This window comes from Lepisma saccharinum, chromosome 15, assembly GCF_977018435.1.
Source record: "Lepisma saccharinum chromosome 15, izLepSacc3.1, whole genome shotgun sequence".
In the NCBI taxonomy this organism is placed as follows: Eukaryota; Metazoa; Arthropoda; class Insecta; order Zygentoma; family Lepismatidae; genus Lepisma; species Lepisma saccharinum.
In genome coordinates this window covers 6,908,095-6,926,455 of record NC_139243.1, presented here as the reverse complement: position 1 = coordinate 6,926,455, position 18,361 = coordinate 6,908,095, and the positions used below count along the sequence as shown (strand labels likewise).

At 36.3% G+C, this 18,361-nt stretch overlaps 1 protein-coding gene across 1 annotated transcript in view; it reads left to right on the top strand.

Moving 5' to 3' along the window:
* Positions 1-471: 471 nt before the first annotated feature.
* Positions 472-18,361, top strand: part of LOC145999746 (glutamate-gated chloride channel subunit beta-like) — a 28,737-nt gene continuing 10,847 nt past the window's right edge. Inside the window, exons 1-5 of the mRNA XM_083137032.1 lie at positions 472-543; positions 2,704-2,774; positions 3,980-4,233; positions 4,830-4,912; positions 9,219-9,350. Coding sequence (XP_082993158.1) covers positions 4,103-4,233; positions 4,830-4,912; positions 9,219-9,350 — 346 coding nt within the window. The 5' untranslated portion in view covers positions 472-543; positions 2,704-2,774; positions 3,980-4,102. The remainder of the gene's footprint in view (positions 544-2,703; positions 2,775-3,979; positions 4,234-4,829; positions 4,913-9,218; positions 9,351-18,361) is intronic.

Genomic DNA, 18,361 nt, shown 5'->3' with positions numbered 1-18,361 from the left:
TTCCTCCACCCCTTACTCCCCCCGTTTTTGCCGAAACTGAAAGTACTTGACAACCTTGTGCTACCGACCAACAAACTTTTCCCTAATAGATTTCCAACTGCATTATTGTGGTGGAACAAAAAATCCTGCCATTGATGGGCACAATGGTTTTTCTTCTTCAGAAAAAGCCGACAAAAGAAGCCGTCATTTTCCCACTTTTCTGTATCACCAAGATATGCAACAGTCATTCCATGCAATATATGTGTTAACAACAATATAACAGAAGAAAATCGCAATTCCAGCGAATATTAGCAACATTATGACGAAAAAACTACGAACATGTCGAAATATCTCGATCGAGATATTTTGTACCCGAAGGGTTACAGGTAAATATCTCGATCGAGATATTTGGTAAACAAGAGGTTAATGTGTTTTATGCTTCTTCCTTCGGTTATCGTTATTTCAATTTAACCGAAAAAGAAGTTGAATCTCTGTATACTGTAATTTTGGACAAGGATTATAACAAAAACATACCACCTCTTATACGCACAAATAACTCGACAAGTAAGTATGCGTGTATATGTGTGTGTGTCGTATGTGTGTGTAGCCTGGCACCGCGCTCCCTACTTATGACAATAATTTTAATTCGTTCTTGTAGAGCTGGAACGAATAAATAACAAGCAATTGCATTACGCCAAATGTGAACTTCAAATGTCAAAATATCCTCACCAAATAAAGTTAGTGGAAAATAACGGCATATTCATATTTCTGAGAAAACACACATTTTAAATGACGTGTCACATGACCCCATTTCCATTTGAAAATCTGGAGGTAATTCCAAAATGGCGGTTTTCAAGATGGCGGGCATGATTCATACTGGCCTCATCTGGTGTGCACCACCCCCATTACTCACATCCAAGTTTCATAGTCTTCCGTCAAGCCTGAAAGGGTTGTCCTGAACGTTTGCCACACCCTGTATTTTATACTGTGATAATATATTTTTATTTTTAAGCACACATTTTCATAGACAAGTGGCAATACAAGTCTGAATCACAAGTATTTACTTATTTCTTGCAGGCAGTCTGGTCCCTTGCGCTCGAGTACGTTTGTAAAGGTTTTAAACTCAATTCAATCTTCTGACATTATTTAAGGTCTGGGATGTGACATTAGTACCTCATTAGATGCTTAATATGTAACCTTTGGGAGTCAAATCTTTAAAAAAAAAAAAAAAAAAAAAAAAAAGTAGTTAAGGTATATCCTTAACTACTATATTTTCATGTGCGTTCATTTTACCTATATTTAGCCAAGTTGCAATAACATTTACCCTTTGCCTTTCCTGTCAAACTACAAATTTTCCCAACATCAAGGGTAATATCCCTTCAATTAAAATTAATATTTCGCTATTGAGCCAAATTTTGAGGAATAGTAGATAGGACACAACCATGTCCCTTCTTGAAGGCTTCCAACCCGCTTTCAAACAAGTGACTTGATTAACCTGACCTAAGTGCCCTCTCTCTATCGCGCGAACGTTTTTCTCCTCCCCTCATTCTTTTATATAAGCAATGTTTATTATATATTAGGTAAATTAATGAATTAACACGCTTCAACAATTGACATCAACATGTGACTTTTAGGTTACCTTTGCCACATGTTTTCCCTGTTAGTTTAAATCAAGTCACTTCTTTCAAACGTTTAAGTTATCTTTGAAGCGTTAAAGGTGCGACACGGCTATGCTTTAACGAATAGCCAAAATTTGACTCAATAGTGAAAGATCAATGGTAACTGAAGGAATATTTTCATTGAAGTTGGAAAATTATGAAACAGTTTGTAGTGAAAGGAAAAGGGAATATTATTGAAACTTGGCAAAAGGTAGGTAAGAAAAGCCACTTTCCTATCGCTTAATTTATTTAAAACTTATAATTATTTTTTTTACAAAATATAGAAAATCAACTTTTTAAAATATTATTTTTTAAATTACGACAAAAACACTTTCATTAGTGAAAAATCAATCGGAACTACGTTTGTAGCCCATTTAATGAGGATCAAGATTACAAAAGATTATCTGCATACCACATTAGTTACGGATATGTAGAACAGCAATTAAGAGTTTGTGAATCTTGAGGTTGGATAGATGAGCTGCTGGGGAGGGGAAGCAAGAGGGAGAATGTTAACTTTTGGGATATTGTACTTCAACTTGAAGTCGTTTTCCGATAACTGGCCAAAATTGAGCTTTTAGGCAATTTGACCCGACGTTAGACGTATTTTTCCCTTCGTTGACTGACTTATTACCTTTGAAAAAATCTTTAAACTTCAAGTGCTTTGCCTTTTCATTGTTGAATTGAATTGAAATTTGAAACGGTTTATTAGCTTGTCGAATAACATCAGTTGAGGGTGTGTCCAGGAAAGAAATTCAAAATTTGTACAATAAGGGCCATCATAATATACATATAGAAAGAGGTAAAGAAATGTTTGTAGCATTTGTCGACTTGGAGAAAGTTTTTGGTAGAGTGAACTGGACCAAGCTCTCAGGAATCCTGGTGTAGATTGGAAGGAAATGAGGCTTATCTGCAACCTATATATGAAACAACGTGTAAAAGTGAAAAGAGGAGAAGAAATGAGCCAGGGAATTGAAAATTGGAAGAGAGGTACGACAAGGCTGCTGCCTTTCCCGTATTACATATTTGTATCTTAATCTTGACGTGTTCATTTATATTTTTCTTTTAGGATTCAATCCTCTGAAGGTGGTGGTATATTTACAGATAGAAAGAAATCCAATAGTAAAGGAAGAGGAACAGGTAACTGCACTATCTTATGTCATGTGCCATAAATTTTGTACAATAATTAAAGTCTCTAGACGAATACTCTATTGTTTCTTAATACTGAATTCGTTTTTTCTCGATTCTGTAGAGCAGTGGCGTGTAAAGTCAGTTCGTCATCCATTCATTTGCTTGTGATTAAATAAGGGAAAGGGTAGATAGTAAGTAATTAATAGAACATATACAAGATATAGAAATAATGAACTTACAATTTGGGATGGCATTTATGGAAAAAGAATTTTTTTTCATTTTCAAAAGTGTTTTTTTTTATTTTTCACTGTTATCGAAATATCTATGCAGACCATGAGGAAGCGTGTGCCTACTAAAAAGCAAATGGTGCAAATGCTCCTCAACAGGTTAAAATGTAGCACTAAAACCTTGTGCACAGTAGACAACATCCTACCGCTGAATACTCTGCGAGCGTGTCCAGAGGTTTCCAATTGATTGGCCGCTCCGATCTCCGGACTTCAACCCATGTAATTTCTGGCTGTGGGGATTCGTGAAAGATCGTGTTTATCAGGAAGTGTACGGACTCGGTCAGGGTTGAAAGCCAGGATAACACGACAAATAGCTACCATTCTCCAAGAAAAGTGTCGTGCTACCATTGATCACACTGAACGAAGGCCCATTCACGCTGATGGCACGCAATTGAACACGACTGTACCGAAATCATTGAAAATAGAGTTCTCCAAGACCGAGTTCTAGTTGTCGTTATTTCAGAGCCACATTTTCAACTGGTTGCGAATATATTTCGTCAGCGTTCGTTCCCCATGGTCTGCATAGCCTCCATATACGGACGTCCGCAAGGGGGGCAAAAAGGGCCACAGTCACCCTCCCCCCATGGAAAATGAAAGTCAACCAAAAATTATATATTTCACACATATAATTTCATTTCAGCCACAATGATATATGTTAATTATTGCATGAACATGATAAATTCAAAATGAAGCAATGTTTCTTTTGAGGCGACAACAGTATTATGGGGGAAAATGTGTCTAGTTTGCCCCCCTTGGAAAATTACCTTGCTTGCCCCTTCCTGCGGACGTCCATGCCTCTATACCAGCTTTAACCGCAATCCGTAACTTCGAACGCATTCCATAGGGCCCTGCGTAATTCTAACCATCTTCTATAAGATACTTAAAGCGATTTATGGAATATTTTCAAGACATGTTTCTGTCTCTCAGGTGATAATACTCGATGGCAGTGTAGATGCTTACTGGAATGATAATCGTCTAAGTACCAAGGGCTATAATGTGTCCTTCGTGCCCTTCAGTTTTTCTTTCGCCCCACCTGAGATCATCGATAAAATGTGGTTGCCAAGGATTACATTTCAGCCTATGAAAGAATTGAAGTATGCCAACAACGGTATAGGTGACACAAGGAAGGCTGTCATTAGCCCTATGTCTGATGGGAATGTTCGCGTTCGATATACACATAGGTAAGTACCATTCCTTTGGAACTTACAGTGAATTTACCAATAAGAGTTGAAATATGTATTTTTCTTTATGCTATTACAATGTCGGGTCGAGCGAGGTGTTAGATCAATTCCTTCGGCTCTTGACTATTTTTATTCGAATGGAGTGTCTCTGCTTTATTAAAGTAAATTAGTGAACTTCCATTCTATTTTTTTTTGTAAATTTATCAGTGTTACGCTTTTATGGGTCATCGATATTATGTTCCACAATTGTATTGGTTTATTAATAATGTACTTTTGTTGTATGAATGACTCAGATAAATTTTTCGTCTCATATTTAATTTAATTATCACAAAGTTGCTGGTATTCTGTATTTGTCGGCCACTTCAAAAACGTACACATTCGCGACTTTTCATAATTGTTTAAGTTATGAGTGATGTGTGTAGGTTTGTATGGAAACTCAAAATTACGTTACGACTCGCTACCCTAACTCAATGATGCTGCAACTGTTTAAATTGTAAATAGTTGTGAAAAATAGTTTTCCAAATTTGTCTCATTTACTCTATTTTTATTGTGTTCTGACAGTAGAAGGCCTCAATGAGTCTTTTTTCTTGTTTCAGTTGTTCTCTCGAATTAATCTGTGAGATGGAATTCGACTTGTACCCCATGGACGTGCAGATCTGTCAATGGAAAATATTAGCAAGTACGTTCAATGTGCATCTTGTTAGATAGATGTTGTATGTTTAATAAATATCATTATGTAGAGAGGGTCTCATTTAAATGGCGGCCAAGGGCTACAGACGTATAGAGGACATCATAACAAACTTTTCTAATTTTTGTCGTTGGTGCGTTGTTTCGGCGCTACAGTAGTCAAAAAGGCCTGTTTTGTCACCAAATGTTGACAACCCAACACGACATTTTATCGCATGTGTGACGATGCTACTTGTTATGAATCGTCTTGTGTTAGGGCTGCAAGGGCACGTATATTCTGTGAAAAAAACGACGTAGCTACTACCAGCCATATTATGTGCAGTAAAACAAAGCGAGGAACTCCTTCAGTAATCCAGCGGGAAGTAAGCCAACGATACAGAAAAGAACGGTATCAAAACATCGTCTTCAATAGGAAGTGGTTATCTTATTTAGTCTCTTAGCCTACGTGGAATTTAGTTGTCATCTACAGGTTGTTCTATCCATTTGCCATTCTGATGCTGGTTGTCTGTGACACTATAAACATATAATGGACAAAATAAATAATAAACGAACTAAAAATATCTGAGATTAGTAACATACAACTGTCATGTAAAATTCAGGGCATTATGCTGCAAGGAAGAAAAATGAAAATATTCTCTCGGGCTATCGACCAGGTGAGTTGTGGAAAAGATTCCAAGCTGAGAAGAAGATGCGAGTGACGTTAGCTCTCGCAAGCTTGGAATCTTCTCCACAACTCACCTGGTCGATATTCCGAGAGAATCTTTTCATCATTCGTCGCCAGGAAAATATGGTTGAAAATACAGGGATCTAAGTACTAATAGGTTGAAGTAAATCTTATAGAATACTATTGTCGGTGTTGGTAAAACAAGCTCTCTGAACGACTGCAACATTAGTTTGTTACAGAACCATTCACATGTAAGAGTGAGCATGACAACATATTCGCTGCAGATTCATTATTAAGCTGGTACTGTGCTTGTACGTATTTTGAGCCATAATGTAACCACGTGAACCTCGAATGCATCGGTTATAAGCAGACGACCAACACCACAACCCACGTGTAGCCCTAATGCCCTGAACATTACATTACAGTTGTATGTTACTTATCTTGGGCATCTTTTCAGTTACTTTTGTATCTTGTAACCTGTTAACTGTGCCACAGATAACCAGTAACAGGACAAGCCTGTAGATATCAACTGGGCAACGAGTTTTGCCAATAAGTGATACGAAACTGGTCCTCTGAAATTCTACGGGCTTCAATGTGCGATGCTAAAAGGACTGGTGACGTCAAACGATTGGTCCTGATTTTTGGAGACATACATATATTTAAATGAGCGAGTTGCTCTAAAAATAGTTCCTGTATATGTATTTATTTTGAGAGTAAGAATAGAAATTATTATCTCAAATTAAGCATAGTTATATCCTGATCAATTAGAAGTAAATGTGTGCGTTTGTATGCAATACAACATTCAATTTCATGTTGGTGCACAAGTTTCCCGTAATTATTACCAACATATAAAGTAATCATTACAGACGTTTAGCCAAATATTCAGTGGTGTGTGAAATGATAAAATATAACATTTCTGCTGAAAAATAAATACAATATTTGTGATTAAATGTAAGTGAGCGCAAAGCCCTTTACGAGTGGAGCGCTTGGACTGCGGTGTTGAACACATTTTTAATTTCTTGAACACAGTTTCTGTTTCACTAATACTACACCAAAAAGAACTTAGAGAAATTTCCCCGCAGTTTGCATATATTTGACTGCTCTATTTTAAAAACTTCACAAGGCACAAAGGTTTATAATGAGGAAGGGACTTTGTGGACACCCTGTAATATTACAAAACACAATAAATACGTACTGATCTCCTTCTCTGCCGAGAAAAAAATCAAAGAAGAAGAAGGCAGAGTCTGAAGTGCAACAAGATTATTCATTATTCCTTGCTCATTTTTTTATGACCTTATACTTTTCTTTCTACTATCCTGTAAAATTAGTGGGAAGTGAATGTACACAGAGGCAAAAAAAGGTTCGTTTGGAATAACCAAATAAAAAATTTCCGGCAACCAAACATTTCTTTAAAGAGACGGCAAACAAATGATTGTTCACCAGAAACAAATCCTTTTAGTAATAGTACAGCGCCTAGAATAACGTAGTGTGGAAAACGGCATGCTTCTGAGCGCACTGGCTGGTTCCACTCGAAAATGATCCGCTAGAGGCGCTGGTGTTGACCCCAGTGCTTGGTGTTCGACTGGTTATAATGGAAGTAAATGGAGTTTTCGCTGCAACGTCCGATTCTTTTACATGAAGCATTTCTATGAATGTGATAATTGCTATGATATTTGGTACAGTGGTCGCGAAGATATTAACGAACATTCTAGACAGTCGACCACGTCCTGTTATCGTCATACTTTCGTTAATAATACGGGAGAAAAAATACGCGTGGAATGTTCTTGGCAACTAAATTTTTGTGTATGAATTAGGTTCATTAATATTATCATCATCATCATTTCTTTTAAAGATATACACACTGAAGCATTTGTATTTTGGATATTTACTGTCTCTTTTCTTCCGCTTTAAACTAATCGCGGCGATGATAATAATGATGATTGCATGAAACGACAAGGGGAACCCCACAAAACTTTCTTAGTGGCATCGACATGAGTGTAAGGCAACTTTCAAACCAATGGGACAAGCGACACGGGATGTTCACACTGTCACACTAGTGACACACACTTCCAGACTGTAAAATAGCATTCATTGCACATGAGGGTCCAAACAGCAAACGACACGTTCATATGGCGTATTCGCGTGCTACTTGTTACTTCGGTCGGAAAGCTCCTTAAAGGAAGGGTGCTGAGACCGAAGCGACGCGCTGCAGGGGGAGTTCCCAACTAAGTGACAAGCGACATGGTGCCTTCAGTCTATTAGCAAGCGTTGCTTGCGAACAACAGATAAGCGACACGATAAACCGCACAATACAACAACAGATCTAGGCGACACGATAAGCCTAACGTGTCGCTTTGTCGCTTGTGCGTCGCTCAAACTGGGCCATTTCCTCAATAGCTTACAACATGTTGCCGTGGTTTGTTGTTCGCGCATACGCGATGCAATGAGTGTCTTGCTTTAGTGAGATTGCGCACCAAAGCGACAAGCGGCACGCGACACTTATCGCTTGAGGATTTCACCAACCGAACGCTGGCCTGTGCTTCCCGTCATGCCGCTACGATGTAAATGTTGCTCTTGATTGGCTCCTTTCCAAGCAACATGTGCCGCTTCGGTATGAAAGTTGCCTTGGACCGAATTACCCGTGTCGCTTTGGTGTGAAATCCTCGTATCGTCTGTTGCGTGTCGCTTTGGTGTAAAATCTCCTTGAGGAAACTGTGCAGTCAGAGCTTTTGTCCCTACGGTTCGAAAGGCTGCATTGATTTCCGACTGCTCGCTTTCAAGCGACATTTGTGGTTTGTCGCCTCGGTATGAAATATCTCTCAGGATACTATTTATATTCTAATAACATAGAAAAGTAAACTCTAATACACAATCCAAGACCTGACGTCCGGAATCACTTTGCGATGTTTCTTCTTGTGTTACGCATGCTATTTATTTATTAATTTTATTTTACTTTTCTTTCCAAATTAATGCCATTTCGTGACTGCAAATCACTCCACAAATATAACTGTTTCCATCAATTCACTTACCGCCTTTCTAGAGAAACAAATCTACACAATATATTCCAAAAACTAACTAAGCCGCATTACTTTCATAACAAAATTAGCACTTGGGTCGATCGCACTGCCATCTACTTGTCATCGTCTCGGGGAACCAGTTTCTTGGGTCGTTTTCCACACTACGTTATTCAAGGCGCTGTAGTAATAGTACACATATGTTTAGAGTAAACGAAAAACTACTCAGAATTACCAAAATTAGTACAGGATACTTACAATTGTTATTTTTGTTTACCAAAAAGTTTAACCAAACGTGTTGTGTTAAATCAAGCAATAAGTTTTTCTGTGTAGGAAAATAATGAAATGGAAAATTGATTCATTTTTAGCCGGAAAACTTTAATTTCATACTGTATTTTCTTATTTGTGGTATGATACTCACATATTTGTTTTTAAATACTTAATATTTTATCTTCTCGCGTATTTCACAAATTTCAATTTTTGCACACGGCAACCCTGAAATTAAGCCCACCTCTATGTGAAACGCACCAACACGTTTTGTTAATTGACTCCTCTAGTATAAAATGTCGTTGTCTGAAAACTTTTGCTTACCGATGTACAATATCCTCTTTTACCTACAGAGCAGGACTTCGTGAATTTGACATGGCCAGTCAAAAAATCTCTGTGGATAACAAAGAAGAAATGGGCTCGCGAACTGGAACTGCCAAGTTTCCAATTCAGATTTGAAACGACACAGGGTTTTTCAAGAAATTGTAAGTATTAGGTGAATCAACAGATATACCCATCACTATTTAAACGATAGTCTTTGAAATTAACGAGTACACTTACTTTTGCGAAATGAGAGCTCTTGCAGTTACTTTTGCTTATATTTTTCTTGTAAGAAAATTTTGTTTCTCGAACCAAATACTCGCATGGAAAAATTAGCAAGTTTATGATTATTATCAATTTGTAAGAGAACTTAAACTTTCATTGTCAAAACCGTCATTGCTCATCTTCTAGTGTATTCTACGACGTATCACTCATAGCACTCATTAAAACATGTTGATTTATCTCAAAACTCAAAACAAGGAGTGTTTCAGAATTTTTCCCGGGTTGGTCATTGCCGAGTTGATGGTGGTGGTCTGCAGTGCTGAACAGAAAAAGTTATACCTCTCTCAGTCAAATAGATATATCATTTTGATTTTTTTTCTAAAGTCAATAGGTATATGTATATTTCATTTAACAGGTTGTCACTAATATTCCGTTGCACTGAGAGTCAGGAAAAATTCTTGTATTGTAAATAATGTTGTTTCTTGTGTCAACGTATGACGTGACAAAAATTGCATTATTACTAAAGGGAACTGCAGTTATCGCGTTCATTTTTTTAAAAATTGAAGCTCAAAGTATGTTCTAAAAGGCTATAAAATAAAATTAGTGTTATTTTTACTTCTTCTATTAATAAATCTATATTAATACAAATTTTATGTACATACATATGCGTTATTCCATGCCAAATGAACTTTACAACTTGATCATTTCGTATTTTCAAGAATTTGGTAGGATGATAGAAGACATGAATTAACTTACATTTGTAAAATGTGAGCCCTCAGTGATACACTGTATTCATACAGCAGGGTTGCCAACATTATAACAAATGTAGAATTTATGTGCTTACAAGGTCAAATAAAACAATTCATAACTTTGCTTCCAATTATTGTATAACTTTCATCTTGGGCTTGTTTTTAAACAAAGGGATCGTAGGTTTTTTTTAAAAATATCCATATATGAAAATATTGAAATTTTCACCTCGAGGTCACATGATGTGGCCTTTGACCTTGCATATATGGACATATGTAAGTTAAATTTTTGTGGGGAATAAATTATGGTTACACAGTTAAATGTAGTCTCCATTTGGTGTAAGTTTCGTTTTAAGATGTCTTTGGAAACAGGAATAAAAAATAATCTGACAGTAGTACATGCTTCATTCAATCAAACACCTTATATCCCAGTCAATGAAGAGGGGAAAGTATGGAATGTCAGGATTAATTCCGTAAAAGCTGAATTTTGGTCTGGTGTTAGAACACCAAGAGAAGTGCAATATCCTAGAAACCCAGTCCCTCTCCTCGGTGAAACATCAGTTCCTGACCTACGTATATCCCAGTAACTAATGCTCATAAACAGTCATTTTTTCCGCCATGATTATCATTCGATGGACTACAAAAAGGTTATATTTTATTTTTTCTAATCTCAGCGGTTTTTCCGTAATCTGCAAAATTCAGCTTATACGGAAGTATTCCGATCGTTCGATGTTTTCCCTTCATTGACTGGGATATAAGGTGTTTCATTAAATGACGCATATACTAATGTCAGATGATTTTTTTATCCCTTAAGAAATGAAAGGAGAACGAATGAATATTAAATGAGTAGTGTAAAATACTATAATATAAACCCGAGAAATGATGAACCCCCCTCAGGCAGATTTGGCTACACTTAAAACTAGTTCAAGATGAGCATATGAGCTTATTGCTCAAGTGTGGTACTCTGTCTAACCCAAGATTTTTGTAAAAATGCCCTCGGGAATTTCCCGTGAAATGATGAGCCCCCTCAGATTGATTTGCCTACACTTACAAAAGCTACATCTGTGAGATTGTTGTCCATAAGCTTGTTAAAAATATGGCCCTCTTGATATTGTTTTTGCTACACTTAAAACTTAGCCAAAGAGCCACCCACACCCACCCACACCCACACATATTTACTTCCGGTTTATTTCCGGTCCACTTTCGGCCCACATCCGGTCCACTTCCGGTCCACTTCCGGTTTACCCACTTCCGGCCCACTTGTGGCCTACTTCTGGTTTATTTCTATTGTATCATGTTGTGCAACAAATTATTACCCAATATTATGCAACAAATTATAATGCAAAAGCTCTTGCATCATGTTGTGCAACAAATTATTACCCAATATTATGCAACAAATTATAAGGCAAGATCTCTTGCATCATGTTGTGCAACAAATTATTACCCAATATTATGCAACAAATTATGATGCAAGAGCTTTTGCATCATGTTGTGCAACAAATTATTACCCAATATTATGCAACAAATTATGATGCAAGAGCTTTTGCATTACATATCAGTTAGTATTGTGAGAGTGGCTGAGGAGTACAGATGTGTTGTTGCAGTGCTCCTCTTATTTTTTAAAAAACACAAAAATATAGCAGATTTGTATAAATTGAATTATAGGTTTGTTTGATTTAATATACAGAATTTTCTAATATATTGAACAAAGGGTTTATATCTGCCCTAGTTTGTTATACATGATACATGGTATTAGGTTATTGCTTTTCTAGGACATGCCTGTGTAGACATGTATTTGTGCTACGGCAGTGCTTCTGTACTTATTCTATTTTTGTGCATGTAGGCTATCAGCTTTATACAACCTGTCATAGGTTTATTAAGTATAGAGTTTTGATTTGAACCCCAAGAAATTTTATATAATAAACCAACAACAAAGCCAAAAATATTAAGACACTAAGTATATATACTAAATATACAAAGCACACTGCTGAACCCAACTGATATTTTGTATTAAGCATAGAATTTTAATTTGAATCCCAAGAAATATATATAATAAACCAACAACAAAAATGCCAAATCAAAAATATTGTAATCAATGCAATAAGAATATATCCAGCCCCAATTGGGCTAGGCACCAAAAGAATTGTGATCCAGAAAAATGCAGAACATCCACAAAAATATGTCCAAAATGCCATAGAAAATATAGCATGGAATACTTCACATATAAACATATAGATACTTGTTCTGCACAATCATCAATATTGCCAAACAAAATTGATTGGAAATATTGGTGTGATTGCTCTGTATGGCTTAGATTGCAAGGTTAAATTTTGCAATTTTCTAGACCAGGAGCTAGATATTGCACACCAGAAACAAGCCATAAAATGCCTCTCCACAAATTATGTGAGCATCATGGAGCACACAATAGGATTTTAATCCCTATCTTGTACAAGTGACCATGATTTGTGGTAACAAATTCAATATAACTATTTATTGTTTTCCCAAAAACTTTCTTCAAAAATATGTAATGCACCCAATTTGCACTCTGATCTGCAATAATATATATCCTGTACTCTGGAGAAAATTCATAGCAATTGCAGAACCAATAATAAGAGCTGTTCTTTTGAAAGCTAACAAACATTCCCACAATTCTCCTAGATCTGTTGTATATAATTCTTTCAAACTTGCTGAGTATTTTCAGGGATATGTATTGAAAAAACCTGTCACTGGCAAGCACCCACTGCCTCTCAGTCTTACTCTGCACTGCAAATGGGTCATACTCGGACAGGCCAAAAAACCTAAGCTTGAAATTATTCACAAGTAACTCGGATTTTATGTATCTTGAAATGGATCTTCTCTCAAAAAAATCCATACAGGCAGATATTTAACAACATATCTGTAAAAACATATTACACAGTCAATGATTGCTTCCCACAACTGCACATAATATTAGCCTCATGCAGTGATTAAATAATACACCTATAATTGCAATCTCTGAATTTTTGTCTCAAAAAATACAAAACAATCTCACTAATATGTATGTGCTCGTGGCATTCAACAAGATCCATATTGAAATCCTCACCACTGTACAAATTCCCATCATCTGTTGTGACAAATTTAACACTGTCACCTAGAAATATTTTGTTCATCCTATTGAAATATTTGTAATGTGTCCAGTTCAAACTCTGATCTAAAATCATATACATACTGTACTCTCTGTTAAATTTATTGCAGCTGCTAAACCAATAATTTGCATATAATCTCAACATGCTAAGATTGTGATAAGACTTGTTTTTGTAAAAACTAACAAACATCCCTACAATCCTCCTGTGCCTGTTGTAAACAATTCTTTCAAACTTGCTGATCATCTTTAGGAACAAATATTGGAAAATTCTATCACTGGCAAGCACCCACTGCATCTCAGTTTCATTTTGTACTGCAAACAGGTCATACTCAGACAGGCCAAAAAACCTGAGCTTGAATTCCTCAACAAGTGACTCGGATTTTATGTATCTTGAAATGCATCTCCTCTCAAAAAATGCCATACAATTCTGAATGCTACCCATATGTACAACACTATATAGAACAAAACAGGGTACACGTATAATTATTGCACAATTACCTTGAGCTGTCTCTGCTGGGCTGCCTGCTGCAACTCTATGGCACAAAACCAGATTCCTGTACCTGAAATACATATCACACTGAGAGGCTGCACAATTGTTTTCCACAGTTGCATATGTCATGCAAATTATTCTCCTCCAGTGATTTAACAATACAATCACAAGTACAGTCTCTAAATTTTTGCCTTAGGAAATACATAACAAGCTTATTCAAATATGTATAGTTTTTGCAACAGACAAAATCTGGATTGAAATTCTTACTATTGTATAGATGCACATTATCAGTTGTAACAAATTCAACCTTCTTATCTATAGACAGGTTGTTAATTTTATTTGAATATTTATAATGTCTCCAATTTACACTCTGAAATGTAAGAATGTACATATACTCTGCAAACAATTCACAGCAATTGTTGAACCAGTGACTGTCAAACAATTTTAACATGTAATAATAATAATAATATTAATGACTATCTGTATGAAAATTTACAAAACACCCAACAATCCTCCTGCCCCTGTTGTATGTAAATCCACTGCAACTCAGTTTCATTCTGCACAGCAAACATGTCATACTCGGACAGGCCAGAAAACCTAAGCTTTAAATCATCAACAAGTAACTCAGATTTTATGTATTTCAAAATTCATCTCTGTCAAAAAATCCTGTATCAGAATTATTCATGCAATAATATAAAATTTTCACAATTATCTTGCCTGCTGCCTTATATTGCTTAGTAATTGATGATTGTTAGGAATCTTGCCTGTTGTATCTATAAAAATAAATAATATTGTTAATTCATGTATTATTCTTTGTTCAAATCTGGATTATGCTGTACTTTACAAACTTGTTTTACACCGAGATATTAGAGAATTTTTTTCCCACAGCTGCATGTATCATGTTGTTTTCTTCCAGATTTCTGCATGTTTTGAGTAGCATACAAGTTCTGGATTGAAATCCTCGCTACTGTACAAATTCCATCATCTGTTGTGCAAAAATTTATAGTGCAATTTGAACTCTGATCTGAAATTAGGTACAGTTTGTGAGTTGTTGAACCAGTGATTATCATATATTCTCAGTAGGGAGTTATAATAATAATAATAATAATAATAATAATAATAATAATTGTTTTTGTAAAAATTGACAAAGAATCCAACAATTCTCCTGTATCTGTTGTATATAAATTTTTTACACCTGCTAATCTGTCACTGGCAAGCACCCACTACAAACAGGTTATACTCAGACATGCCAGAAAAACTAAGCTTGAATTCCTCAACAAGAGACTTGGATTTTATGTACTTTGAAATACATCTCCTGTCAAAAAGCCTGTATCAGAATTATCCATACAATAATATACAATTATCTTGCCCACTGCTGCCTTATAGCCCTCAAAAACTGCTTCTGAGTCATTCCATGTGAAATCAACACAGCCTTTGACCTGACCATCTCCGATTTTCATGAAATTTGGGGAATTGAAACTATGCATGGAACTTAGTAACTATGGAAATTTTTAGTTTCGTGCGTCTTGTAATTGTTAAATTATTCAAGGTCAAAGTTAGCATAAATTGCCTTTTTTGAGCCCGCTTAGCTATACTAAATGTGCTGTAACTCTGCCCCTATTTTGCCTAGGAAGCTCAAATAAAGCTTATTGTACAGGGAATTGAACAAGCTTTCCAGTGATATATAACAAGCCTAACTTTGGATAAAAATATAATTTTGTCACGTGACCTTGACTTTTGACCTTGAATATCTCAAAACATGTCATCACCAAAAGTCGTGAAAAAAATATATTTGGTCCCTCATTCCATACTCTAAAATATATCAAAAAATGATTCTGGGACTGCAATGGGATCAGAAGATACAAAATAATATGTGTAACTATGTGATTGATAAAAGCCCCATTACATGAACTATGAAGAGTCAAATGTCCCTTAACACTCCCTACAAAATGTGAAGGAGTTATCCTGGGTATAATTGGTCATGAAAGAAATAGGTTAGGCACAGGGAGATCCCTAGCCGTGTGTGTCAAGCGCAGATCCGGCATATTGTTGACCGCCATATTGAATTCAACGCAAAAATTTCAAAGGAAAGGGGGTGATGTGATATATCAAATGAGGCTAGAATTTCACGAGAAATGAAGTGACGAAGGTTTATCCAACATATATTTAACCAGCAAAAATTTATTACTGCATGCTTGTAACCATTTTCTCCTTTTCGAGGTGTTAAAACAAAGCATTGGAATGCTCCTAACGTGTTAGGAACTCGACGAGATCGCGCTGACATCTTGGGAGAGAAAGAACTATACGCACCATTGCATATGATTTTAATCAGCTACATTCACCAAATAGTTGAATAGTGAAGAATATTGGGAAAAGTATCTCAAACAATTACGTGACACTTCCTTTGGAATGAAAAATTCTTCAGTGACGAGGCAAATTATTATGTTCACGTTAAATTAATAAAAATAATATGCAATACCTGTGATTTGCTCAGTCGAATGGTTGTTGCTGGTAAGCTAATTATGTGGTATAATGTATGTCGAACGGAAATGGTTGGTCCATATTCAACAACGGAACCTTAAATGGTGAGGGCGTCTTGGATTTGTTAAGTGAACATTTTTTTTCACCCTTGCTTACGGGATATGGCACTTTTCGAGTTTTGAAACAGGACAGAGTGTGACTACACTATGTAGAGATTTTCGCAATTTCTTCATGATAATTTTCTAGATAGATTGGTGGGCACACGGGGATCTATTAAAAGGCCTGCACATTCCCCAGATCTAACATCTTAGGAGGACTTTTACCTTCAGAAACATTTGAAGAGAATGGTGCATGCACTTAAAGTCCCTGATATTGACCATCTAAGAGAAGGCATAGTTGCTGCTTGCGATGTTGTTGTACATGCTACATTACCAAATGTTCTATGCGAGTGTGAGAGACGTCAACGAGTGTGCTCACAGGAACATTGACAACATTATAATGTGCATATATCGTAAGTGAAAGATATGTGTATAACTTTTTGCTGGCGTAAGATACGTTTGAAAATCCTTCGTCACTTCATTTCTCGTGAAATTCTAGCCTCATTTGATATATCACATCACCCCCTTTCCTTTGAAATTTTTGCGTTGAATTCAATATGGCGGTCAACAATATGCCGGATCTGCGCTTGACACACACGGCTAGGGATCTCCCTGTGCCTAACCTATTTCTTTCATGACCAATTATACCCAGGATAACTCCTTCACATTTTGTAGGGGGTGTTAAGGAACATTTGACTCTTCATAGTTCATGTAATCGGGCTTTTATCAGTCACATAGTTACACATATTATTTTGTATCTTCTGATCCCATTGCATTCCCAGAATGATATTTTGATATGTTTTAGAGTATGGTATGAGGGACCAAATATATTTTTTCACGATTTTTGGTGATGACATGTTTTGAGATATTCAAGGTCAAAAGTCAAGGTCACGTGACAAAATTATATTTTTATCCAAAGGTAGGCTTGTTAATATATCTCTGGAAAGCTTGTTCAATTCCCTGTACAATAAGCTTTATTTGAGCTTCCTAGGCAAAATAGCGGCGGAGTTACAGCACATTTAGTATAGCTAAGCGGGCTCAAAAAAGGCAATTTCTGCAAACTTTGACCTTGAATAAATTTAGCAATTACAAGACATACGAGACTAAAAATTTTCATAGTTACTAAGTTCTATGCATAGTTTCAACTCCCCAAATTTCATGAAAATCGGAGGTGGTCAGGTTAAAAATTGCACATATCTGTGTTGATTTTTCATGGAATGACTCTTCTGGAACTTGTTGGACCTGTTAAATAAAAAAAAATTGTTAGGCAATACATATTTACAGGATAACTGCTATTTGTTCATATATTTTTTGTCATGTTTGATTATTCTCTACAAATTTATATTTTTCACTGCTGTTTGTTCTGGCAGGGTCTGCCTGCCTAAACAGAATAGGCTGTGGATAAGCAATATGAATAATTATGCAGCAGGCCAAGATTATGCTGGCAGCCCATAAGCATGTACAGATCTGCAGGCATTCAAAGCCCAGTCACCAGAAGTACAGCCGGCCCAGAATCAGAATCAGTGACAGCACAGAGAAGAAGCCAAGCATAACTTTCAAAACTGTAGCACTGCACTGAGATTCCCCTGATTCGGGATCAACAAGGCAATAGCAGCAGTCTCTCTTCACCCTATCTTCCCTATAGGGTGGAGGAGCAGATGGAACTAACTCTTCCTTGTATTCCATGCTTGGGTGTATATACAATATTTACCTGCTCTGAGAAGTTACATCCACCAGGTAGGTAAAATTGTGAAGAAGTGAATCTAAACCAAGCCTAGCTCTGCATTGCAGGTCTACAAAGCTTTTAAGTTAATGGATCCCATGCCATGTTCTTATCAGCCACATCTGCTTCATAGCTGGTCCTATGTTTCCTGTAGTAGAGCCTATTCTTATCAGCCACATCTGCTTATGCTTTTAAGCTAATGGATGCTTTTAAGCTTTTAAGCTAATGCTTTTAATCTTAATGCATGCTTTTAACCCAATGGATGCTTTTAAGTTAATGCATCAATGCTTT